This window comes from Berghia stephanieae, chromosome 10 (genome assembly GCF_034508935.2).
Source record: "Berghia stephanieae isolate SIO BIC M18660-M18661 chromosome 10, UCSD_Bste_1.3, whole genome shotgun sequence".
Lineage (NCBI taxonomy): Eukaryota > Metazoa > Mollusca > Gastropoda > Nudibranchia > Aeolidiidae > Berghia > Berghia stephanieae.
Genome location: NC_088369.1, coordinates 14,674,607 through 14,701,860, shown reverse-complemented (window position 1 = coordinate 14,701,860; position 27,254 = coordinate 14,674,607). Strand labels below are relative to the sequence as shown.

General features: G+C 37.3%; 2 protein-coding genes across 4 annotated transcripts; both read right to left on the bottom strand.

Annotated features, from left to right (window-relative positions):
• Positions 1 to 7,187: 7,187 nt before the first annotated feature.
• Positions 7,188 to 23,896, bottom strand: LOC144980695 (uncharacterized). 3 transcript variants are annotated; one of them, XM_078928379.1, is made up of 6 exons: positions 23,502 to 23,896; positions 21,830 to 22,308; positions 20,752 to 20,866; positions 18,468 to 18,548; positions 17,636 to 17,764; positions 7,188 to 9,796 (listed from the first exon to the last, which is right to left on the bottom strand). In XM_078928379.1, exons 2-6 carry the CDS (start codon positions 22,133 to 22,135, stop codon positions 8,226 to 8,228), a joined length of 2,202 nt encoding a protein of 733 aa, XP_078784505.1. In that variant the 5' UTR covers positions 22,136 to 22,308; positions 23,502 to 23,896; the 3' UTR covers positions 7,188 to 8,225. The 3 variants fall into 3 exon arrangements, with proteins under 3 accessions (XP_078784505.1, XP_078784506.1, XP_078784508.1); XM_078928380.1 differs by having other exon boundaries at positions 7,443 to 9,796; positions 23,515 to 23,706; XM_078928382.1 differs by lacking the exon at positions 23,502 to 23,896 and adding an exon at positions 23,171 to 23,244 and having other exon boundaries at positions 7,882 to 9,796.
• Positions 14,214 to 15,214, bottom strand: LOC144980703 (52 kDa repressor of the inhibitor of the protein kinase-like). Its single transcript, XM_078928418.1, has 2 exons — positions 15,010 to 15,214; positions 14,214 to 14,377 (listed from the first exon to the last, which is right to left on the bottom strand). The coding sequence occupies exons 1-2, from the start codon at positions 15,126 to 15,128 to the stop codon at positions 14,218 to 14,220; spliced, it is 279 nt and encodes a 92-aa protein (XP_078784544.1). The 5' UTR covers positions 15,129 to 15,214; the 3' UTR covers positions 14,214 to 14,217.
• Positions 23,897 to 27,254: the final 3,358 nt, after the last annotated feature.

The window sequence follows — 27,254 nt, the reverse complement described above, 5'->3', positions numbered from 1 at the left end:
GGTGGCTGTGCTGAGGATTACATGAAACGTATAGAGGATACTCTGTCTGACCTGGAATCCTCAAATGCGGCTTATATGAAGCTACCTCCAGAATCTGTTATGAGTTTGATCTGTGGAGCTATACTTTGTACACTGACTGACAGGGCCTCTGCAAACCGGGCATCAGTGACAATGTTACAGCATAAATTCTCAAAGGTATTAGTAGAGCTACAATGTCACCACCCCCTAGATGGAATTGCCAGAGAAGTCTGCAAATCACTTAAGAAGGCCAATGGCGATGTAAACAGTTCCCTATATGGAAATGATTGCAGGGCTGCAAATCTTCTACACAGCATTTCAAAGCTTAGGTGAGTATTTTTCTTGATACTAAGTCTTGTAGTGTGATACTCAGCTTCGGGCCTGTAATATCTAGCCTCACAAGCCTCATAACTAGTCCTACATGCTAAGTTTTACTACTGGTTTTGGGGCCTCTCGTAAAGGTCTGTTAGCAGCTTTGAGGATATTGATAGTAAGTGTCTTCGACTACACTGTACACAACAATGTAATGCTGTGCGTGATAGCTACAAGGCCAGTGCGATCTCTTTTAAATAGAAGATAAATGTTTTTAAAAGAGAGATCTTGTCAATTAAATCTGACTTTGAAGTTAGAAAGGTAAATTAGTGGAGAAAGCCGCGCTCCATTTCAATTACTGAATTGCGGTCCCGTGTAAGATCGAAGGGATTCAGAAATTTTAAAACTTCGTAGAGCCAATATTGTGTTAGCAAAAAAAATTAAAATGATTGAATGTGAATCTAAGGTCAAATTTATGGACAAAATAAAGACATTAAAGACACAAGTAGAATTTTTAGAAAATGAGATTGTAAAATAAGATGAGGCACTGGCAGAAATGAAATATTTGACCACACAGACAAATAACAACACTTACACCACAAAGGTAATGGAAATGTATCTACACTTGCCTGGCGCATAATATATCAGTTGAAACCATAAATACTATTCTGTCATATGTCCTGAAAGCTTTAGGCCATACACCTTGACCACTGCCATCCTCATCAACAGTTGCACAGATGGCAAGGGAAATGGGAGTGATAGCAGACATACAGGTTGCAGAGACCCTGTTACAAGCTAATGGGGCTATGCTTGGTTGGGATGCAACTTCCAATATTGGTGAACATATCAACCAAATTCACTTCGCTACCAAAGAAACAACACTGACTGCTTCTATTCAAGCTCTTCCTTGTGGCTGTGCTGAGGATTACATGAAACGTATAGAGGATACTCTGTCTGACCTGGAATCCTCATATGCGGCTTATATGAAGCTACCTCCAGAATCTGTTATGAGTTTGATCTGTTGAACTATACTTTGTACACTGACTGACAGGGCCTCTGCAAACCGGGCATCAGTGACAATGTTACAGCATAAATTCTCAAAGGTATTAGTAGAGCTACAATGTCACCACCCCTAGATGGAATTGCCAGAGAAGTCTGCAAATCACTTAAGAAGGCCAATGGCGATGTAAACAGTTCCCTATATAGAAATGATTGCAGGGCTGCAAATCTTCTACACAGCATTTCAAAGCTTAGGTGAGTATTTTTCTTGATACTAAGTCTTGTAGTGTGATACTCAGCTTCGGGCCTGTAATATCTAGCCTCACAAGCCTCATAACTAGTCCTACATGCTAAGTTTTACTACTGGTTTTGGGGCCTCTCGTAAAGGTCTGTTAGCAGCTTTGAGGATATTGATAGTAAGTGTCTTCGACTACACTGTACACAATAATGTAATGCTGTGCGTGGTAGCTACAAGGCCAGTGCGATCTCTTTTAAAGAGAAGATAAATGTTTTTAAAAGAGAGATCTTGTCAATTAAATCTGACTTTGAAGTTAGAAAGGTAAATTAGTGGAGAAAGCCGCGCTCCATTTCAATTACTGAATTGCGGTCCCGTGTAAGATCGAAGGGATTCAGAAATTTTAAAACTTCGTAGAGCCAATATTGTGTTAGCAAAAAAAATCAAAATGATTGAATGTGAATCTAAGGTCAAATTTATGGACAAAATAAAGACATTAAAGACAGAAGTAGAATTTTTAGAAAATGAGATTGTAAAAAAAGATGAGGCACAGGCAGAAATGAAATATTTGACCACACAGACAAATAACAACACTTACACCACAAAGGTAATGGAAATGTGTCTACACTTGCCTGGCGCATAATATATCAGTTGAAACCACAAGGACTATTCTGTCATATGTCCTGAAAACTTTAGGCCATACATCTTGACCACTGCCATCCTCATCAACAGTTGCACAGATGGCAAGGGAAATGGGAGTGATAGCAGACATACAGGTTGCAGAGACCCTGTTACAAGCTAATGGGGCCATGCTTGGTTGGGATGCAACTTCCAATATTGGTGAACATATCAACCAAATTCAATTTGCTACCAAAGAAACAACACTGACTGCTATATATATATATATATTGTATCCGTCAATTGTTTGTATTAGTTGTTTCATAAGTATTTTAAAAAATTCTTCTCTCCACAGGTACAAGGCTAAAGGAGACCCAGCTTGAAACACCATGGTCTCACAAGTGGAACATTCACTCGTTATGTAGGGAATAGACTCCATGTGCTATTTCACCTTGCTGGTATCGTTGTTCTTCATAGAGATGTTCTCATCGATTATCTCAACAAGTTCTGTAGTGTAAAGACTACCCTCACCTCTGCCACTCTTGCTGACCTCCAAAATCCAATGATTTTAAGCCATCTCCAAGCTCTTGGTTTGTGGGGGAAAATCGTCACTGGTCCATGGATGGCTCTGTTCTATTCATGGGAGGCTAAACGTGGTCATCTTGGGATGGTCGATCATCTTGCTGCCTGTCGAGATGTTCAGAAAATTGAAAGGAAACCTCACATTGCTCTCTCTCTCTTCAACGCGATGCATTTGGAAGGCCATTTCTGAATGATGATAATGATACCGTCCTTGTTTGCCTTCAAGACCCTGCATATCTGGCTGAACAAAGCTTGATTCCAACAATAGCCACAATTGCTCGGGCTACAAGGGAGGTTATGGACTGCCAGCTAGGCAGATATCTGACAGGTCCTCTGTCAAATGTATCCGGAGAACTAAGGAGATCAACCCTCTCTGCACCACTTCACAACATTTGGGCAGAGCGTGCTCTTGGTGTTCTGTATTCTCAAGTCAGGAGGGCTCCTAATGCCGATTTAACCTTCCTTGATTCAAAGGTTAAAGTAAATTTCAATCACACCATGGCATGGCTTGACAAAAAGAGTGCAAAGGAGCAAGAAAATATCATTACCTTTGCAATTCATAGAGGAGCTCTCGTTAGAAAACAGGGGAAAGAGAGGAAGAAACTGAAGGAGGAAGTCCAGGCAAGACGACAAGGACAAAAAATTCAAAAGAGGGATATGTCCAATCGAAATAAGATGGCCAAAGATGTGGCTAACATACAATCATTGGACAATCCCTTGTTCGACAGTCTATCAGTTTCTGCACAGGAGAAAGTCGCCTTGATTCTTAACCTGGATCCTCTTTTAGTTGGAGTATACCTCGAGCACACCTGGTCAGAAGAGAGAGAGGATGTGAGGTATATTATGGGACGCATCCTCAAAGGGTGTAGAGGGCAACCCGAGGAGCTGGAGGAGGAGGCTGTGGATTACCGAGTTAATTTGACCGACATTTAGCGTTGATCACTTGATCCCACCAACTTCAATTTGATTTAAATTCTATATTATTATTATTCTATATTTTCAAACGGAATTGTGTTAAATTCATATGTTGTGAATTCATTCATCTGGATAGTGTATATATTCGTAAAAATTGTGCAATTTTAAACAATAGCCTATTTATCGCCTGCCATCTCGGTCCCTTTGTTTACAATTACAATGAAAGCCATCTTTGGTTCCGAGACAGTGATGGAGAAAGAAACAATCGAGAGTAGCCGAGCAGACGATAAGAAAGGGAAAGGAGGTGGTGAAGTGAAAGACGGGGCGAGTGAGAAGGAATGTGTTGGGAAAGGAAGTGTAAGAGGTGTGAAGGGGAAAGGTAAAGGAAAGAAAACGGAGGGGAGCAGTTACGGTGCTGGTAGTAGTAGCGTTGGTAGCAGTGAACTGGACTTTAATGAAATAAAACAACAACTCAGTGTGTTGATGGGATTGGTGCCAGTGGTGAGCCAAATGAAGGAGGCCTTTGACCGTTTTAATGAAATGGAGGAGGAAGATGCTAATGTCAATATTGGCCTTTCGCGGCCAATACGTAATGATGACATTGAGTCTGATCTTTCGCGATCATGCAGTAAAGATGTATGCAATGCTGACCTTTCGCGGTCAGTTGATGTGGTGCCAGGCAGTAGTAGAGATACAGGGATGATGGAGCAGGCATTCTCATATTTCGAGAGTGTGGTAGGCAGGACAGAAGTGAAAGGGAAGGTGTTGGCAGAGAATGTTTCAACTTGTGTTACACAGGTTTTATGTGACGGTCTGCCCAAGGATACGGTTACTGCTCTCTCTGAAAAATATCCAGTGCCAGCCAATTGCTCTAGACTAGAGGTTGTCCAATGTAATGGCGAGCTTTTTAAGCAGATAACCCCTGCCTCTATAATTAGGGATGCATCCTTGCAGAAAGTGCAGGTATCGCTTATGAAAGGCATTACTGCTGTTTGCAGGGCTATGGAGATGGTGAAAGGAGATAACAAAGAAGTACTGGAAAATACTCGGATGGAGTCGCTTTGCTCACCAATGCCTCTCATAGTTTGGATATTTATAGTATAGAAGACAGTCATTTCGCGGTGAAATTAGAGATGACCTCAACGCTCTCTGTACCGCTTCCTATCCTGTTAGTGACAAGTTATTTGGGAGCAACATTAAAGATAAGATTAAATAGATGAACGCAGGTTTTCCTCCGATTTTTGAAATGAAAACCATCAAAACAAGAACAATTCCTGCTTTATTTCCCAGAAAAAGTTGATGCATCAGAAGTACCATTGACAGATGTTCTTTACAAGCTGCCTAATCCATCCAGTGGAGGCACAAAACGCACTGGGAACATTTTCAACTTTAAAACATGTGTTATCGAGGACAAAGAATATACTTTTCTGTAGTGACTTTTTTCTTCAGCTAAATGACATTTTACCCCGACTCGGGGTAAAAAGTCACTTTCTGACCACTTTTAATTAACCTCAATATTCTTTGATCCGTTTGAAAAATGTTTCCTATTTTACCAAATATATTGTTAATTAAATGGTATAAAAATAATTTTCGAATTCAAATAAGTTTTCGTTTTATTGGAATGAATGTCCAAAAAGTGACAACAAGAAAAGAACCATTCTACTTACTTCTGTTGGATCAACTGTATTCCGATTACTAAAAGACCTGTGCTTTCCCAGTGCTGTGAAAGATAGAACTTGTGACGAATGTTGTGAGCTTCTGAAACAACACTTTGATCCTGCTCCTGCCAAATATGTTCAATGAAAGAAATTCGAAGAAGGAATACGTCTGTCACATGAATCAATACAAGATTACGTCGTTTCATTAAAGAAACTATCAGAATTTTGTCAATTTGGTGAAAACCTCACAGAAAGACTGCTAGATCGTTTTGTAATGGGCATCAACGATGAAACGATTCAAAGGAAATTACTCCAAGAACACAACCTGACTTTGTTTTTGTTTTTAAGGGTTTTACGGCGCTTGCAACACATTTAGGTTATATCAGCGCCAGTAAAAAGGAAGAAAATGGGATAGTAAAAAGTTCTAGAATTACAATTAAAGCACTCAAGAGAAAGTAAGACAAAGGGGAACTGGGTACAAATAGGGATCAGATGTAGATTCCAAGAGCATACCACCAATGTACTTAGTTTGAGATCACCTATAAGTCTTATCCGGACACAAGCACAAAATCCAACAAAGAGGAATACACTCAAATACTTACATTATACATTTAAAATAACAAATATACTAATACATAACAGAGAGATGATTTACAAGGAAAAAAATATCATCTCCCAAAACAATAACTATGCATTTGACTGTTTCCCTCCCAGCTAGGACTCCGACCAGGGCCAGGAAAAAACCAAGTAATCTCATTCCAAGACAAAGATAAAAAGCATGTTGGAAAACAGATATAAGGGGATAGAAGACGCAGTATGTACCTCCCTGCCCGCTATGGAAGGTCAGGATCCCCACCCAGCAATGATCCGCATGGAGTGGGCCCGTATCAGGGAAGAACAAGACGGGAATTTGGATTCCCTTCTGTCTTTTCTTAATGAGGAGATTCGGCAGCGTCACAGATCACAGACATTTGGCAAACCAGACCAGCCACTGAAGGACAATTGTGACCCTTCATCTCAAAACGGTATTATGTCGGAACGAACCAGATGCTTAAAAGCCAAATTAAATGTTAAACTGGTCAAAAATATAAATTGTTGGCATTAGCACCATAAAATATGGTATCCCTTTTCTTCAATAAATCATATAAACTCAACACAAGTCTGATATTTCTGGCTATAAATTCAATTTTCAACATCTTAACCAACCTGACTTAATACCGTTTTGAGGCGAAGGGTCACAGTTGTGTTGCTAAAGAAGATAGGTCGAAACATATCCGTGGTTCAGCTCCCGAAAAAAATCTTATGCTTTCTGTGATGGGGATCATTATTCAGATAAGTGCCCTGACATAGTGTCTTTGAATTTGTGTTTTAGTTTTAGGTGTTTGTCTAAACAGTACAAAGCTGACAAATGTGATAGGAGGTGTTATCACTGCAAGGGGAGCCACCCCAGCATGCTCCACATTAACAGAGACAATAAGAAGAATGATAATGAGAGTGGTGTTACATTGTCATGTATAAGTGTGACTGAGAGTGAGAGTATGACTCATTCTTCTCATTGTACTAAGGGGGATGTTATATTTTCAGGGGTGTCTGAGAGAACGGCTGATTCTTCTCACCCAGTTATGTACAATAATAACAGTGGCCAAACCACATTAATGCAATGTTTAAAGGTGCCTTTTAAGGGACAGGACATATATTTGTATTGTTTGATTCTGGCAGTGCCCGAACTTATAATAAAATCAGCAACAGCTACGAATCTGGGGTTGACGCCCTTAAGAAAAGAATCGCTTAGTTTTCACGGTTTTGCTGCCAATGAAAGTCAGAAAGAATGTACTTTGTTTAAACCCTCTGTTGGGAGTGTAGAAATTGAGCCTTTTGGGGATTGACAATATCTGTAAACCTATGTTGAGGTTCCAGGTTCCTGAAGAATAGAAATTATGAAGGATTTGAGAAATATTCCTATTTATGGAAGATTGGATAGGGATAATTTGATTAGGGTGGACATTCTTGTCTGTCTTGACTTTTATATGGTCATTGGTTGACAGGAGTATTTCTCCTATTGACATTTCTGAGGGGTTGGTAGCTCAAAAGACAAAGTTACGAAAGTTGGGATGGATGGCGTCGGGAAGCTATGCTGATTCTACTGTTACAACCCTATCTAAGACATCCCTTTTCTGTGTGCAAGAGCCTTCAGAGGCCACCGTAAAGCAATGCTGAGAACTTGATGCAATAGGGATTGATGGGGAGGGCACATCAAGTTTGAAGGGTTCAGTGGTATTTGATAACTTTTGTTCTGGGATTTCAATGAATGATAATCGGTACACGATGGGATTGCCCATGGAATTCTGAGAAATTTAGCTTACGATATATGTGGACATTTGTTTCCAAAGTCCAGATGGGGAGTATGTTGGATAATTGAGGAATCTAACTGTGTAGATACCTTTGTTGTATTTTATTACTTGAATTACTTCCCATGAGGTTCCCAATGAGTCATAATTAAAACTCTTTTCATTGTGTAATGTTTAAGTTATGTTACGGTAGATGTTTTTTTTTTTACAAGTTAGTTTTCGTTTTGTTTAGGAACCACGAAGTTCACCTTGAGAGTTGACTTTGAATAAAATTTGCATTTGGAAAGAAAGACTTGGAAATTGTTTGATTAATACATTTTTCCATACTTGTTAACACTGAGGAACACGGGCTAAGGCACATCGTCAGTACTGACCAATTGCCCTAGCCGTGGTGATATATCATTGTAAATCTATACTCTTGATAAATGCCTATCCAGAGGTCAGCAATTTGAAAGGGTCTTCACCCATATTAGTTCTAATATGTCTTCGTAAGTCTATTTTGCTTGCAATTGCCATTCCACAGGTTGGCCATTGAAATGGTTATTCACCCGAATGAGTTCTGATGTGTTGTTGTAACCGTGTATTTCTGGTATATGCCTTGCCACAGGCCAGACATTTAAATGGTTTTTCTCCCATATGAGTTTTGATGTGCAGTTTTAAATATGTACTATGAGTAAATGCCTTTTCACAACTCGGACATTTGAATGGTCTTTCATCCGTATGAGTTACAATGTGTAGTTTTAACCGTGCGTTCCTTGTAAATGCCTTGCCACAGGTCAGACATTTAAATGGTTTCTCTCTCATATGAGTTATGCTGTGTTGTTTTAAATGTGTGTGATGAGTAAATGCCATTTCACATGTCGTGCATTTGAATGGTCTTTTTTCTGTATGAGTTCTGATGTGTTTTTCTAAAACTTGTTTCGTCTGAAATGCATTTCCACAGGTCAGACATTTGAATGGTTTTTCTTCTTTACGAGTCCTGATGTGTTCTTGTAAAACTTTTTTCGTCTGAAATGCATTTCCACAGGTAGGACATCTGAATGGCTTTTTTTCTGTATGAGTTCTGATGTGTTTTTGTAAATTTTGTTTCGTCTGAAATGCATTTCCACAGGTTGGACATTTGAATGGTTTTTCTCCAGTATGAGATCTGATGTGTATTCGTAAACTTTGTTTTGTGAAAAATGCCTTACCACAGGTAAGACATTCAAATGGTCTTTCACCTGTATGAAATCTGATGTGTTTTCGTAAATCTTGACTCATGGTAAACGCCTTTCCACAGGTTGGACATTTGAATGGTCTTTCCCCCGTATGTGTTCTGATGTGTGTTTTTAAATCTAGTTTTGAGATAAATGCCTTTCCGCATGTAAGACATTTAAATGGCCTTTCTCCCGTATGCGCTCTGATGTGTTTTTGTAAATCGTGGTTCGTGTAAAATGCCTTTTCACAGGTCAAACATTTGAATGGTCTTTCTCCTGTATGAAATCTGATGTGTATTTGTAAAGCTTTTATTGTGATAAATGCCTTTCCACAGGTCACACACTTGAATGGCTTCTCACCTGTATGAGTTTTGACGTGTTGTTTTAAATGAGAAACCCGACTAAATGCCTTTCCACAGGTCAAACATTTGAATGGCTTTTCACCTGTATGAATTCTGATGTGTAGTTTTAAAGGAGCAACCTGAGTAAACGCCTTTCCACATGTTAAACATTTGAATGGTTTTTCCCCGGTGTGGATTCTCATATGTACTAAAACGTTTGATTTACTAGCAAATGCTTTCCCACAAATACGACACATAATTTTAGGTTTCTCACGGGCTTTATCTTTTTTTCGAACATCAATGGATGACTTGAAGATTGAAATTGTAGAAACATTTTTGTAACAAGAATCACGAGATTTCCCATCCATTTCTGACTCGTTTATATCAACAGTATCAGCTTCTGGTCCATTGTGATTTGTAGAAAGTTGTTCAAAAGATGTATCGTGATTGGTTTGGACATCAGTGCCAGGCTTGTGCCATTCCAAACAACTGTCTGTAGTTTCATCCACATCAATTTCAACTTGAAAGTCTTCATTGTTCAAAGACTGGCCACAGCAGTCAATATCGATATTATCTGTAAAATTGATAAGAGAATTCTTAGCTTAAGGAAACAATAACAATAACATATATTGAAGTAAGAAATCATCCCCACTGATAAAAATGCATTAAAGGCATAAATAGCTAACTGTTTAAAAATATTCACAGCCTACGTAGAACCAAACTATAGATTAACTACGCTTAAAAACATCCAAATGTTGAGATTTATCAAATTTCGAGCTTATAAATCAAAAGATAAAGATAATCTTTTTCTCATTAGTTTCATTACACAAACCATTGTCAAATAATTTGGCATAATATTTAGTTAACTGTTCATACTACAAATAGGTCTTACAAAAATATATAAATGAATGAATGAATAAATATATAAATAAATATAAACAAAAGAATAAATAAATAAATATTTTTTAAAAAATGATGATGATGATGATGATGATGAAGAGGATGATAAAAAAATTGAGAGCAAATTAATAAAATTTTGACCACTCATTGCCAAGATATGAATGTTTGAGTTATGGAGAGTGTAACATTTAACTTTGCAAGTACAAGGGACACAACCCAATTGCTTGGACATTTCATCCAATTTGCACATGACTGATGGATCCAATCTTTTCTAATTAGAATAAAGAAGAGATTTAAACACATTTTTAATCTGTTGCTCCATCAACAATTGTGACCCATTGTCTCAAAACGGTATTATGTCAGAATGACCCATATGCTTAAAGGCAGAATTCAATGTTAAACGGGTCAAAAATATAAATTGTTCGCATTTGCACCCTAAAATATGGTATCCGTTCTCCTCAATAAATCGTATAAACTCAATGCAAGTCTGATATATCTGGCTCACTGCTGTTTATTTCTTCATAAAATCGGATCACTTAGTTATACTGCTGGAACCCAGCAAGTGACTGACAACAGCAGCTGCATGCTGTAAAAGTTGCTACCTGGACGGGGATTCCCCTTTTTGAGGGTTAAGACGCAAAGTATTGCATTTTCGTGATGTAATACAACACCATATCTAGATGACCACTTACATTACAATAATATTAACTTACGGAACAGACAGTACTACTTTCAATTGTTATGTTGGTTCTTTTTTCGTTTTATTGTGATTATTCTGATAGGTTTTATAAGCAATTTAAAATCCCTACCATTTTAAAATATTTTTGTTGTTGTGCGGACAATAAAAAATTCAAATCTTTAAAATCAGACGTTGGATTCCGAAACTAATTAATGCTTTGTCCAGTCTTAATATTATTACACACAGTAAAACATTCAGTTCCTGATTCAACACATTTTAACTACGTTTTTAATGGTCATAAATGTAATGGGCTGGACATCTGGTATGTTCTCTCCATTTGTATTTTGTATTGTATTTAAAAGATATGGAGATAAGCGGATTAAACAATTTAACACACTCCTAAAGAACAATAAAGCAATATATTGTGTGTGTAGGTTTTACTTCACTATTACAAATAGAAACAAAACCACCGTCATTGCACCAAACAACAACACCATCACAGTGGCGTAGTAGATAATAGAAGCAATGAATATGGTAGAAAAAGGTATTCCTCTCTCTCTCTCTCTCTCTCTCTCACACACACACACACATACATACACCCATACATCCTGCATATACACACATATTACATACAAACGTGAAAGACAGGCTAAGAGAAATGCATCACATTCTCACTACACCTAATTCATACCACTGACAACAACGATATAACATCAACAGTTATTACAGATAGTATTCCACAAAGGCAAGTTTGACTGGGGAAAATAAGGAGAGGGGGGGGGGGGTACTCAAACACAGCCAAGATAGAGAAAATAATAGTGGCACTTCCTAGGAATTAACAGATATTCAGACATTATTCTCAATATTCACAATGTACAAGTAGTGCAGCTGGTGAATAAAACCTTCCCACACCAATCAACAGAGACATGAATGAAACAAACCCATTCATTTCATATTTCTTAAATCAGTAACAGATGTGTCATTAAGAACTATTATTGTAGGGCTACTTGCAGAGGGTATTATATATATATATATATATATATATATATATATATATATATATATATATATATATATATATATATATATATATATATAATTATATAATATATAATATATATATATATATATATATATATAATATAATACGTTCCTGTACTACAATAAGTATGACTTCTTCACTCCTTTACCATATTCGTGGAACGTTTAATGACAAAACTGTAGAATCAGTGTAGTAAAGTGTTCCATGGTCAGTGGGGAGTCCAGGAAATGATTATGACATTGTTTACATTGTGTAACTGGTCCAAATTCATCACCCACGTTAGCCTAGACATCTCATAGACTGCTAGATATTCCCAGTGAAATTTGATACCCCACCCCTACACTTGTTACATATTTGTTGAACTGAATTAACATTAGTGCAACAGAAAGTAGACAGTTTGTACTATGTACTAGTGTGAATAATAATAAACTGCAACGTCTGATTGTTGTTGTAGGGATTCCAGAAATATTTGATTTAAACGATCAATGTAGTGAAAATGTGAGTCTACTTTGCTGTGTTCCTCAGAAAGAAATATACTGATGATATCTATGATATTTAGTCCACTGTGCGAGGGGGATTTCAATCTATAACATGAGTGATATAGATTTACATTTAAGATAATTGTGGCTTGGCTATGCCATTATTTATCAGACCAATTAGACTACTCGCTTCACTGACTGCAGGCATGTGCCATGCCAGAGCGCAGGTAAAGAGAAAGAGAGTAGTGACCTCTTGACCTAGCATCTCAACTAAGTGATCCCAGAGAGTTTAGAAGCTAACGCTTAGAGAGCTCTCTCTTCCCTCCCGCTCTCCATGACAACAATGCATTTCATTGCGTATCAGCCGAAAAATTGTGTGTCACGAAATAGGCGCGGATCACTGAATGTGTGTTTCGTCTGCTAGAGATCGGCTGCTCTTTTTCTTTACTATCGACTCAGGCTTTATGTGCAAAATCGTACAGATTAGTTTGATTCTCTAGATCAGGTTACGATAACTTTGTAAGATTCTAAAATAAATTACTTATAATAATAATGATGTGTGTGTGTGAGACACACACACACACACACACACACACACACACACACACACAGAGAGAGAGAGAGAGAGAGAGAGAGAGAGAGAGAGAGAGAGAGAGAGAGAGAGAAAGAGAGAGAGAAGGCGGGTGGGAGGGGGTGAGGGGGGGGGATAAACTTTGACAAAAAATAAATTTAACTCAACTTTACAGCGAAAATCATGATTTATTTTAAACAAACTTAATAGAAACAAACGACCTTTGTATTTTCAACAAAGCCATAACTCTCTCTCTCTCTTTCTCTCTCTCTCTTTCGCTCTTCTCTCTCTCTCTCTCTTCTCTCTCTCTCTCTTTCTCTCTCTCTCTCTCTCTTTCGCTCTTCTCTCTCTCTCCCCTCTCTCTCTCTTCTCTCTCTCTCCCCTCTCTCTCTCTTCTCTCTCTCTCTCTCTCTCTCTGTGTGTGTGTGTGTGTGTGTGTGTGTGTGTGTGTGTAAGTATGTGTTTAATTAACACACGTATAGTTCAAAATAATATGTACAATGAAAAAATAGTTTGCATGACTAAGATGACGTCAAGTTGCGTTGCATAGATTAATGACCACAAGTACAATTAAACATAATGAAGGAGAGAAATACAAAATACATGTACTCTCGTGTAAATATTGTAGAATCTAATCTAAAACACATTTTATAAACTGAAAAATGGCTCAGTAAAATCACAAAGGGGGACAATGCTGCATCAACACCGATGATTGACAGTGACAGACCAGAATTGATAACCTCGGTATACATCCATTTTCTCCTGAGACAGACGGAAGCCAACAACAACAGGCATACCGGTAAGAAAACAAATCAGCGACATATCAAATCTACACGACATGGCTAAATGTGGCAGCCTTCCTATTTCTATGGGTGGGCTGTTTTTCTGACAGTGTCTGATTCATTAACTGGCATTAGTGAACAAATTAGCTACATAAAAAAGTAAATCACACTTTCCATTTTTGAAACCAAGGCCCATGTGGGGTGGAATGCTTACCACAAGCCGTCTAATGATCCTATTTCTCAGACCAGTAATGTGCAGTGTGGGAGTAATGGCGTCTCTGAATTCCTTTTCCATAATTTCTATGATACAGAGAAGTTCTGAACTTGGTGCACAGAGACCGCCATGGTTACAACCCTGAAGGTTCTTTGCATGCAGGAATACTTGACTCTCTTTGCCAGGGTCCTTGTCACCTTTCAATAAATCTTGACAGTCTGTACACACATGGGGCATTAATTTGACTGCAACATACCCAGATATGCAAGTTGTTACATTCTGTTCATTTGGTATTAGGGATTGCATAGTTGATGGCAACATCAGCTGTCTAATTTCCTGTGGAACATCTTGTTGAAGGCGTGTCTTGACTGCCACTGAAACAGGAAGCATCAAAAGGTTCTTCACATAAAACATTTCGTCTGTACAGTGCATCAGCTGACTTGTCATCCAAATCAGCACGCCTGCAGTTGATGACCCAACGCCTGGACCTGTAAACAATAACTAACGCAGTTCAATATTGGATCTAGATCTATTATTAGTAATTAATTGAGAGCTAGGTCTGATTAAGAGTTAATTTTATACATAAAAGCACATACTAATTGGCCGAGAGAGACTAGATGTATGCTTCTCTTTAGATAAACTTCTAAAAAACTAAGCTCACTTCATTGAGATTACTACTGTACTAGAATCTAGACATAGGCATCACAAGTCTAGTCAATGTACATCCTATCTAGTCATCCCTCTAAAGCTCTTTGAGCATATTTATTGGATATTGCGCTATATAAAAGCTCAATTATTTTAAGCATAAATCCACTGGCACAACATATATGGCTAAAATTCAATGCCGTGTAGCTACACCGTCGCCCCCTACCCTTTACTGTGTTTTAAATCAACCACATCTGCTATTATGGAAAAGGAGAAGAAGAAGATGAAGAAGAAGAAGATAATGGCTAGCCTCACCCCCAACAGAGCCACCTTTAAGGGTCACAGTCACGGTGCAGTAGATTAGAACTGGATCAGAAATCTAATGTTCATTTTCTCTTGTAACACAATCTAGACGTGTTAATATAGAAATATAGTTATTTGTTAAGGTTAATAGATTAAAGTTTAATTTTCTCACCTTTCAGGATCCTTTGGGAAACGGAAGAAACCTAAATCTGGTCTCTTGTGTCGAGAATTTGAACAATTGATACCGGAACACCACTGGCATTTGTTATGTGTTGTCGGCGTCGGCGCCATCTTAGCTCATTGTTGTACGCGCTTATTTCCACGATCAGCTGTTGACCCAGATACGGGCTTTTTGGCTAGAGAGAGCTCTCGAAGCGTTAGCTATACAATCTCTCTGGTGATCCGCTGGTAAACCACTGTGGGCTATAAATTCAATTTTCAACATCTTTATCAACCCGACTTAATACCGTTTTGAGGCAAAGGGTCACACATTTGGATGGAAGTGTCAGCTAATGATCAACTTTAGTCTCTTCTCAATCATTCGTTTAATTTAAACACGTTGCATTTCTCATTAATGTCTGACACTCTATACCAAGTTCTTTTATCAGTGCTGATGGTGACAAAAAGAGAAAAAGGAGGAAAATTATGAATGGTTTTATTTACGCCACATGTTTTCTTCACTAAACCCCCACTTTTAGAGCCATTGAGATGGTAAACTACTCTAGCTATCTTCTGGATAGTGGGGAAGCTGCACCAGTTTATTCCACCGCACATCAAATCTCACAAGGCCACAAAATTTGATTGAGGAAAATGTCATATTTTAAAAAGGAGGAAATTCCTCCTCTGACACAAAAATCGCGGATTTCCGCGGATCCGAGGAAAACCATCAGCACTGTTTTATCAGAGATTCAGTTTAACTCATTCAATCCTAGAGATTTTTGCTACTTTTCAAAACTGGAAAAAATGTATTAAAAATGAGCATGTACATAAGATAATTTTAATCAACAACCATTAACACGTAAAGGCTAAAAAACATTAGCTTTGATGCTACGCCTATAATTTGTCTCAGAAAAATGTAATAAATAGGCATGGGGTAAAAGTAACCCGGGTAAACTACAGATATAGTCGGTGATAGGGTTGAGTGAGTTAACTGTGCTTTATCAGCACATTGAAGGTAAGATGGACAGAATAGTATGTGCGTTAAGCAACAAATTTTATTAAAAAAATAGACCCCTTAGTTAAAGCAAACCCCTTTTATACATACAACACTCAGGAGACAGTGTAGAATGCATTTTTTAAAAAATAGGCAAGTTTTTATTGTCATTATTAGTTGAATATTCACTGTTAGAAGTAGGTCATCAGTTCTGTATAATAAGCAGCTACTGTCTGTCTGTTTGTGTGCATCTATTTGAGGTTGGCGCACAAACGCTTTGATCGATTTGCACTAAAATTGGCACAGACCTAGAGGTGAACATTGGAAGGGACATGGTCTGACCAGAAGTGACGTAACAAAACCGAAGTAACGTCATCGGTTAAAACTGACTTTTGAGAAGTTCAATCTGTCCTCAGAGACATCTCGGATCTCGGATTGCCCTCAACAGTGCATCATCCTGAAGCGATGTATGTTGATTGAAAAATCTGAGACTCGTCCATGAATAGCTTGACAGACATAACAACAAAATGTCACGGAGGAACCATCAATTTTCAGGAAACTAGGTCAGTCATTCATTCTTTTTCTTTTCAGCGTTAACAAAAAACTACATCACAATCGAGCAAAACTGATGTATGGAAAGCCATTAGTCCCATCAAAAAGAGGATGTCTTCGAGATTTTGAAATCGCTTTATGTCTTTTAAATAAAAACAAAATAGGCTTTCCTATTTCAAAATTCTTAACCATGAGATTAAACTGCTTACAATACATATGCTTAATCACTGTAACTAAAAAGTGCAAAGTTAAAAGACTTACCATACACACTACAAAACTTTTGATGATTTTAGAAAGACAGCTGAAATACAACCAAAAAAAAAACAGATCCAGCACTGAACCCTGGGGAACTCCACAGTCGAGAGCAGAGCTCCTCAAATCTATACTCATCCTCAGAATATTTGTCCACAATTTTTCAGATATGAGCCGACCTGTTCACGCATTGTATGTCTATTATTTCATTTTGTCTGAACAAGACATTTATAGAGCAAATCATGAAAAAGATATTGATATTTCTTATCAAAAAGTCCTGGCTGGTTGTGTAAAGACGTCAATGTGAACCTAAATATTACGCTGTATTACACAAAACTGGTAACCCGACTTTTTAAAATAAAAAAAAACAAATTTGGACGCAATGGAGTGACAATATATGCTTTTTGGGACGTAAAGAGGTTTAACCCTCTCCTTACCACCCATAGGAAAATTGTCACATTTGTTACGATGTAATTGACAATTTTCTCATTCTGATTTCTCTCGTACATCACAAAATTTAAAGATATGCTTTGATCACAGCTATGAATACTAAACACTGTGTTGTAGAGCTCACATGTCACTTTTTTGCTCGAGTCAGAAAAGTCTATTTTGTGCTGGGTGGGTGTGAAATTTCGGGGGAAATTCTAAAAATAGCTGGTAAGGAGAGGGTTAAGTGATTTTCTTCCTTTCCTACAGTGAGGAGAGGTAATTGTATGACCTACTCATAGCTCAATGACTGGTTAATCCAGTTGTCATGAGAGTTAAATGGTCAGTTGATCTCTAACACTTAACACATATCTTAATTAAATTATAAATATCATTGTAAATGTGAAATCTTTACCATTGGATTGTGTGTCAGGTTTGACTCCCAGAAGAGCTGCTAGCTGTTCCTCTGTCTCCAGTGTGCCATTCATCAACATCTCTATCATTTGAGTCACAATCGATTCTGTAGCCAGACTTGCATAGCCAGCTGAAATTGATACCCAAAGAAAGCAAGGGGGGTCTTTGTAGCCACACTTAATAGTCATAGAAAGGTCACTTTAATATATTTTTAAACATGAGTTGATTATATTTGAAATTATGGTTAACCATCTTATCATGTTGTGAAGTTTATCTTGTTTAGATTTCATAGCTATATCTACATATCTTATCATGTGTTAAGAATGTTTTCTCTCATAGATACTTTTGTCACTATTATTATTATTATTATTATTATTATTAAATGTAATGCCTTTTTATTGTTAGTGACTCAATGTCATTTAATAGTTAACCAAAGTGTTCTTTTGGAACCATGAGATAAAAACATTCTTATTCCTCTTACTGGAGACATTATTGATGGTGATTAGTTAATATTTCTAAAAATAATTTTGAGGATGCTCTGAAATTGTTCTATTAACTAGTAGAAATTATATAGAAAAAAATTCTGTCAGAGTCAGATCTTTCCAATTAAGCAGCTGTTCCAATAATTGTATAATCATGATGTACTTACAAATTATTTGCTAAAAATGAAAAAGCAGAATATCGTGGATAAAAAAGAATGATATATCAAAAAAAAAAAAACAAAAAAAAAAACAAACAAAAAACAAAAACAAATAAATAAAAAAAAACAAATAACAAATGTTTCTCTCTGTAGTTTTTCTTTGCTGTTATGTTAACTGTTAAAACTAACTCACTTTTCTCAAGAACCTCCCACACTTGGGTCCTAAAACTCGATTGTTGCTGATTTTCATTCTCCACATTCAAATTTTGTGATTCTGTTGGAATAATGATAATAATATTCATAAGAAGAAGAAGAAGAAGCAGAATAATATTAAAAATAATAATAATAATAATAATAATAATAATAATAATAATAATAATAATAATAATAATAATAATAATAATAATAAAAAAAAAGAAGAAGAAGAAGAAGAAGAAGAAGAAGAAGAAGAAGAAGAAGAAGAAGAAGAAGAAGAAGAAGAAGAAGAAGAAGAAGAATAAGAAGAAGAAAAAGAAGAAATGAAAAAGAAGAAAAGATATAGATAAATGAATAAATAAAAAAATAAATGTATGAATAAATAAACAAGAATGTATAAAAAAGACTGAACATGACAGTTATTGCAAGAGTTATGCAAAGCAGGGTAGAAGGTCAATGGGGTTGAGGAAGACAACCTTAATGATCAAAATTGAAGCTAATCAAGTTGATAGAAAAGGTTAATGAGCGAGATAGTAAAAGAAAAGGCTGCATCCCTCGAGTCCTCCTCAGATGACCACCTGGTCATGGGAATGAGTGAGTGAGTGAGGAATGATGTGTGTAAAGACTGAGGGTTTTACAAGACAACAGTTTAAAAAAAAATAAAAATGTAACCTCAGTATTATGGGACATCCCAACTTTGTCACTGATTGTGTGTAGCTGTTGTGAGAAATAAAAAGAGACTCGATTGAAACAATAACTGGCAGACCAAATGAAAAATCTCATAATTTTTAGAGTTCTCAATTCTCCATGAAAAAAAAGGACAACAAGACACTGCAATCCCTCTCTAGATTGAAATATTGCTATTTCACACACTTGTGGTTGTCGATTATTTTACACCTACATTCCAGCACAGTTTCCTCGAACTGCTCAGAATGCGCTAAAAGGTCGAGGAAACCATGCCTTGCTATAATGGCTTGGCGGGGAGGGTGGGTAGCGTGGACTTTGCAATGCACTCGAAAGATACCTAGTTCAAATATTCACCGCGTAATGTGGCCCTAAGCAAGCCACCTCTCCCTGGCTCAATTTGCAGCGCTGAGCTGCGGCTGATACCTGGGTTATTCCAGTGTTTTCCCTTGGAATAGATTTAAGGCAAATCTCCGCTTGAGGATGAAAAAAGGAAACTTTATTATTACTTATTTACATGAGCGGGGGATCTGCAGTACCACAAGTTTCATTTACCATCATAGCTACCATTAGCAAATCATTGCGCTCCAAATTAAAATTAGAAAGAATGGCGATGTAATAGATAAAGTAGAGATAGAGTATATGCAAAGCAGTGATAGAGTATAGCATACTGAATACAGACACCTGCAGTGTAGATAGTTATATACATGCGTAACGGCCAATGTCACTGTAAATCACCAGTGGTCGAGATCACCAACATTATGTTTAAAAAAACCTTTAATTAATCTAATTTTATACGATTTGGCTGGGTGAAATTAGTTCAGAGGAAACTGTGTTCAAGGAAGGAATGGAATGATAACAAAGAATAACAAGGGAAAAATTTGGGACATTCTAATGAGTTCAGGGAAACCGTGTGTTCAAGGAAACTGCTGAAGTGTAGTATTTAAAACTTACTAGCAAATATTATTCTATTTGTATTATATAGAATACAGTGACTTTGAATCTCCTGAAACACCGCAAGCACAAGATTTACAAAATAGGAGAAAAAGGCATGTGTGATTGTAGTGAAGGAGAAGAAGACGCCCACAGTACTCCAGACCCGCCTAAAGTATGCAACAGCAAGAGAGGATTTTTGGCCTGGTACCACACACCTCTGCAGACCGAATTGTATGGGCCCCTGACAGAGCTGAGGAAGACAACGGCATTCCTTCACCAACTAAACATTCAAACATGAAAACAATATGAGGGGGAACGAAGAAGAAGAATTGGCATCTTTAACAAATTGGTGAACTAGGAAGGATGAGGTGGAGATGATGTGAAAAGGAAATTGAGGGGAAAGACAAGACAGGAACAGTAACGGTAATTGTCAATTCCCTGATATTACCAAGGTTTTGGTTATAGAAAATTGATATTTCATAATATCTTTTACGATAGAATTATGGATAAAATCTCTCTCTCTCTCTCTAAACCACCCTCCATCTCTCCCATTAACTTTCTCTATTGGCTGGTGAAGACTAGGTACCCAGCCCATCAGAGAGGAGAAACCAATCTCAAAATGGACAAATATTCACTAGTCATTTGAAACATCAAGAAAATACCTTGTCTAGTCTCCAAAACCATAGACACGACCTTTGACCTCACACCACTAGAAGGAACAGGCTCCTCACTAATTGTTTTATAACTCTGGTCACCTTTGTTGACAATGGAGAGTTCCTAGAAAAAAAAAAGTAAGAGAAAGAAAGAATGGAATGAAAAGATACAATAAAGCTATAGATTTTATAACAATGTTGGACAACCACTGGCACTACGAAACTTGTTACAAACAAAATCAAGACAACTTGTCTGTGTTAATGGAAGTAAAGATAAAGGGAGTAAATCTGACTCATGAATGAACAAAACAAACGACCAAAGGCCGAAACGTCGTTTGTTTTGTTTTGTGTTGTTCATTCATGAGTCAGATTTACTCCCTTTATCTTTATCTCCATTTTATTGACTCATTTAGCCACCTCTAGCTATTTGTCTGTGTTAACTCAATTCCTCCATTTCACATTCTCAAAACTAGTGATCAATTGGTCAGGCAGACTAGGACAAGGAAAAGTCACAATTATTATTATTATCATCATTTTTACTGTTATTATTATCATTATTATTGTTATTATAATCATTGTTTGCTTTGCTTCATTATTGACTTTACTTACTTGATTTGTTGATTGGAATGTATATATTCTTGTATGAGTTATATTGAATTGGCAATTGTCTAAAAATAAACTTTTGAATTGAATTTGAATTGTAGTCTTCTAAGATTATTTTCAATCTTTGTTATTTTCACTTAATTATCATTATTTTCATCATCATCATCATCATCATGAGGTGCAGCGTGGCTCAGTGGTACAGTCTTTGCTTTGTACCCAAAAGGTACTGTTCGATCACCTGCTGCTGTGCTGTGTGGCCTTGAGCAAGTCACCTCGCCTAGCTCAAATTGTGGTGCTGCACTACGACTGACGCCTGGGTTATTCCAGTCTTCCCTTAGAAATAGACTCTAGAAATAAATTTCCCTTATAGGATGAATAAAGGGAATTTTATCATTGCTGTCTTTGTCACTTTTGCAATGTTTCAGTCATCATTATCATTATCAGAGATCATATTACACAGAAATGGAAGAGAATATCATCTCACCTGATATAGTGTTCCAAATGATGAAGTCACAGGTGAAAGCTCTGTAGACATTCTGTCTTCAAGTTTAACTTTATCCCTAATATCAATGCTCTGAGAATCTTCATCTTCAAGTTTAACACTGACATCAGTGAATTGTGAACAAGTGTAGGGAGAGTTCTCTGCCTTGATGTCTTCATCTTCAAGTTTAACATTGACATGCATGGACTTTGGATGAGACTCTGGTATATTTTCCACCTCTGTCAATTCAAGTTTAACACTGACATTCGAAGACTGGCATGAGGTCTCTGCTGTTGTTTCGGTTTCCATCAGATCTTCAAGGGTAGTAAATGATGGGAAGGAATTCTCTGTCTTTACATCTTCCAATCCGACATTCAATCAAATGTCTGAAATCTTCATGCGAATTCGTCACAGTTTTTTCCACTTCAACTTTACAAGATCCTTCTATCTTTACTTCTCTCTACAGGATGTAAAGAGGGACACTGAAAAAAGAAACATAGCACCATAAAAATGTTGAGATAATGGGAAAAAAAATACAATGAGTGCCGGTTTTACTATACAAGATTGACAATGATCAGGATGGGAGTAACTGAGCTGCCAACGTTAATATCATTTGTATGGTTTGTTTTCACAAAATTACATTTGTGCGGTTATGTGGTCTTGTGGTATGACACTCGCTTTGATTGGAAGGTCCTGGTTTTGAGCCTCGTTCGGCACATAGTTGAGTCCTTGGAAAAGGCTCTTTACTCACATTCTCTCACCGTACTCAGGTGTAAAGTGAGTACCTGGCCATTAACAGCGTTGTCTCTGTCCGAAAAAAATGTACTATCGCTGAACAGGCGTCATGTCACGTCCTACATGTTAAGTGTTTCTGTTGGCCAGGGACCCTTTGTAAAGCTCTTTGAGAATGTTTAGAGGATATTGCGCTATATAAAAGCTCAATTTCGCAGATGTTCCAAATGATCAATTTGAATGAATTTTTTACAAAGTAAAGGTTGACCACAGCCATACAGCTCTAGAGAACTATACAAGTTAGAACTGTTCTGATGAGTCCATCATGTCCTCTGATAATATGCCACAATAAATAGGTCAGGTTTCATTTTCTAAGTCGACTTAATATGCGAACTACAGCCATGGAAAATAGCTGGAAAAACAGCCAACATTTTGGTGTGTTATTTTTTCTCTTTTTTTTTTCTTTCCAAATCAACATTAATAACACCTTTGAAGATGAATAACTATATAACTTATCTACTTATCGATGTTTTTTTTATTATTGTGAACTAACAACTATTTAATACAACTATTTTAATAAAATTAAATTCAGAACAAATTTTTATTTTGCACCTCTGGACTCATTGCAGAAAAATCCAAACTCAAATGTCAGCCGCCATTTTAATTTTAGGTCAGTTTTGAAATCCAAATTGTTGTCACTACCGGAAAGGCAAAGTCAAAGGCAACCATTTCACTAAATTTCAGGTCACAACGTTCATCAGTAAATAACAATAACAAAGGCAAATAGGAGTACATTTTTCGACTTTAAAACTACTCTTCTCCTTATCAGATTTTCAAAATTTTAGTACCATTAAAATCGTTTTGAGAAACGCTTTATATTTATAATGATGTAAGATGGAGAGGGTAGGCTTCAATTTGAATTTTTTCACCAGTCTGTACTTACCTACAAAGCGTACCTCTTATATCCGCTCAGCAATGAAAAATCTCTCGCAGTTCCATCTGTTGATGTGGCTCATCAATATACAATTAAAGCATTGAGAGATTTAATCGATCGTTGCTATAATTTGAGTTTGGAGACAGATGGAGGGTGGCCCTGTCTTCTAGGAAAATTGCTTGGTGGACATCATCATATTTTCTCGCCCAACACTAATTTGAATCCATATATATGGTAGTTTTAGCACTTTTTACAAATCTTCTCTACAAAATTTCGCGTTAAATCTTACAAAACCAGTTTACTAAATCAGAAGTGAGTGAAGCAGGCACTTATGTTGATAATAACAAGAAATGAAGTGAGCAGGAAAGTGCCAGAAGACAATAAAGAATAAAAATTTTCGCGGCGACGATGGTGGCTCGAACCCGCGGCCTGGTACGAAAACTCCGCCTGGCCGGGAAGAGCGTGACTCTCCCGTATGAGCTATCCACCACTCCAAGAGAGAGTTGGTTTCAAACTCTATGTCTCTCTTGAGCCGCTCTTCCCGACTTATTGAGGTCACGGGTTCAACACACACACAAACGTCGGGAAGTTGGCCAGCATTTAAATAATTTTAGCCAATACATGTATTCTCAACACAAACATGTACAATATGATTTTAAGTAATCGAATGAGAAGTTTGAGCCAGGCAACCCTGAAAGCTTTGATTTTTCTTTATTTTAACAATTTGATGGACAGCAATTTTTTATTGTAATTTTGTTTTCCCAACTTTGTGCCTATTTCCAAATCAGCATAATTCCTGGCAAAATTTGCCATTTTTTGTCCCATAATTTTGAGTAATTCCGCGGGGATATTTTATGACATGAGTTGCATGTAGTTAGTTGTACTGGTACGAAAACTCCGCCTGGTCGAGAAGAACGTGACTCTACCTATAGTTAGTTGTTAGGTGTGATACGACATATTTAGAAACCTGCAAAATTTTTGCAAAATTTATTTATTTTCTTCTGTAAAATTCATCATTTTCTTTGCAAAATTTTGAAATATTTTTTTGCAAAAAAAAAAATCCAAACACCGCAGGGTCAGAGATAGAAACGATTGAGACATTGATTATGCATGGAGTTGCGGGGCTATGTGGTCTAGTGATATGACACTCGCTTTCGGATCGGAAGGTCCTGGGTTCTAGCCTCACTCGGCGCATAGTTAAGTCCTTGGAAAAGGCTCTTTACTCATATTCTCTCATCGTATTCAGGTGTAAAATGAGTACCTGGTCGCTAACAGCGTCGTTTCTATCCAAAAATTGTATAATCGCCTTACAGGTGTCATGTCATGTCCTACATGTTAATGTTATGTTCCTCAATCTATTGTCTCTTTCTACATAACTTGTTCTTGACTTAGAAGAAGATTACTCGGTTTTTACCTAGCCCTGACTGGGAACATTAGCCGAGAAGGAAACGGTCATAGCTCAGTTTATTTGGGGGGGGGGGGGGTGAAATTATAATGTTTAACTGTTTTGTATCCTTTTAAATCATATTTTTTAATGTGATTTTTTCTTTTTAATCTTTAGTTTATTTGTAAACATTCGAGGGTGTCCCTCGACTCGGGTTCCTATCCTAGTGTCTTAATGGGACTTGTAGATTGTTTCAAACTGATGGACACATGAAGTGACGGTCTAGAGATCCATTTATGTTCCCTATTTGAGCCAGTCATCTCTGCCTTGTTTTTGCTTGGGTATTTTAACTACAGGTCTATCCATGATTTTACTATCCCGTCATCTCCTTTCATAGTGAAATAGAGATAAAGAGAGAAATATATACAAGAGAGAGAGAGAGAGAGAGAGAGAGAGAGAGAGAGAGAGAGAGAGAGAGAGAGAAGGGGGGCGGGCGTATATATACATATTGTAATACAATACATATTGTGGTACAATAGAATATAGAGAGCTGGAAAGAGGGAGAGCAGGGGGCGTGTGAGTGAGCGAGCGAGCGAGAGAGAGAGAGAGAGAGAGAGAGAGAGAGAGAGAGAGAGAGAGAGAGAGAGAGAAAGAGAGAGAGTGAGAAAGATATCCAATAAAGAGAGAAAAAAGATATATGGTTGTAATAGAATATCGAGAGATGGGAAAAAAATAGAGGAAGAGAGATAAAGGGAGGGTGAGAATGATGTACGGCTATGTGGTCTAGTGGTATGACACTCGCTTTCGGATCGGAAGGTCCTGGGTTCGAGCCTCGCGCTCGGCGCATAGTTGAGTCATTGGAAAAGGCTCTTTGCTCACATTATCTCACCGTACTCAGGTGTAAAATGAGTACCTGGCCGTTAACAGCGTTCTCTTTGTCCGAAAAATTGAAATATCGCCTATCAGGCGTCATGTCCCGTCCTACATGTTAAATGTTGCTGTTGACTAGGGACCCCTTGTAAAGCGCTTTAAGCACATTTAGTGGATATTGCGCTATATAAAGCTCAATTTATATACAATATAAGTGATATATATATATATATACATATATATATATATATATATATATATATATATATATATATATATATATATATATATACAGGTTGAAATGTTTTGACAAAGTGCCAAATGCTGACCTTTGGACAAGAACAAACCAAGAACAAATGGATGACCAGGTCAGGCACAGAAAGTGGCGATGGGTTGGTTGGCCATACCCTGCGGAAAGAGCCCTGTAATATAACCAAGCAGGCTCTCGAATGGAACCCACAGGGCAAGAGGAAACGGGGTCGTCCAAAACAGACCTGGAGGAGAAGCCTTCACCAGGATTTGTTCGTCTCTAATCTTACCTGGTTGAGCAAAGGTCTGTGCCACGGACAGAAGAAGATGGAAGAGTGCTGCTGAGGCCCTATGCTCCGCCAGGAGCCAAGAGACATAAGTCAAGTAAGTTATATATATATATATATATATATATATATATATTATATATATATATATATATATATATATATATATATATATATACAATATAGAGAAACGTAGATAGATAGATAGATAGATAGATAGATAGATAGATAGACAGAGAGAGAGAGAGAGAGAGAGAGAGAGAGAGAGAGAGAGAGAGAGAGAGAGTGAGAAAGATATCCAATAAAGAGGGAAAAAAGATATATAGTTGTAATAGAATATCGAGAGATGGGAAAAAATAGAGGGAGAGCGATAAAGGGAGGGTGAGAAAGATGTACGGCTATGTGGTCTAGTGGTATGACACTCGCTTTCGGATCGGAAGGTCCTGAGTTCGAGCCTCGCGCTCGGCGCATAGTTTAGTAATTGGAAAAGGCTCTTTACTCACATTCTCTCACCGTACTCAGGTGTAAAATGAGTACCTGGCCGTTAACAGCGTTCTCTTTGTCCGAAAAATTGAAATATCGCCTAACAGGCGTCATGTCCCGTCCTACATGTTAAATGTTGCTGTTGACTAGGAACCCATTGTAAAGCGCTTTGAGCACATTTAGTGGATATTGCGCTATACAAAGCTCAATTTATATACAATATAAGTGATATATATATATATATATATATATATATATTATATATATATATATATATATATATATATATATATATACAAGTTGTATACAGGTTGAAATGTTTTGACAAAGTGCCAAATGCTGACCTTTTGGTCGAGAACAAACCAAGAACAAATGGATGTCCAGCTCAGACGGAGAAAGTGGCGATGGGTTGGCCATACCCTGCGGAAAGAGCCATGTAATATAACCAAGCAGGCTCTCGAATGGAACCCACAGGGCAAGAGGAAACGG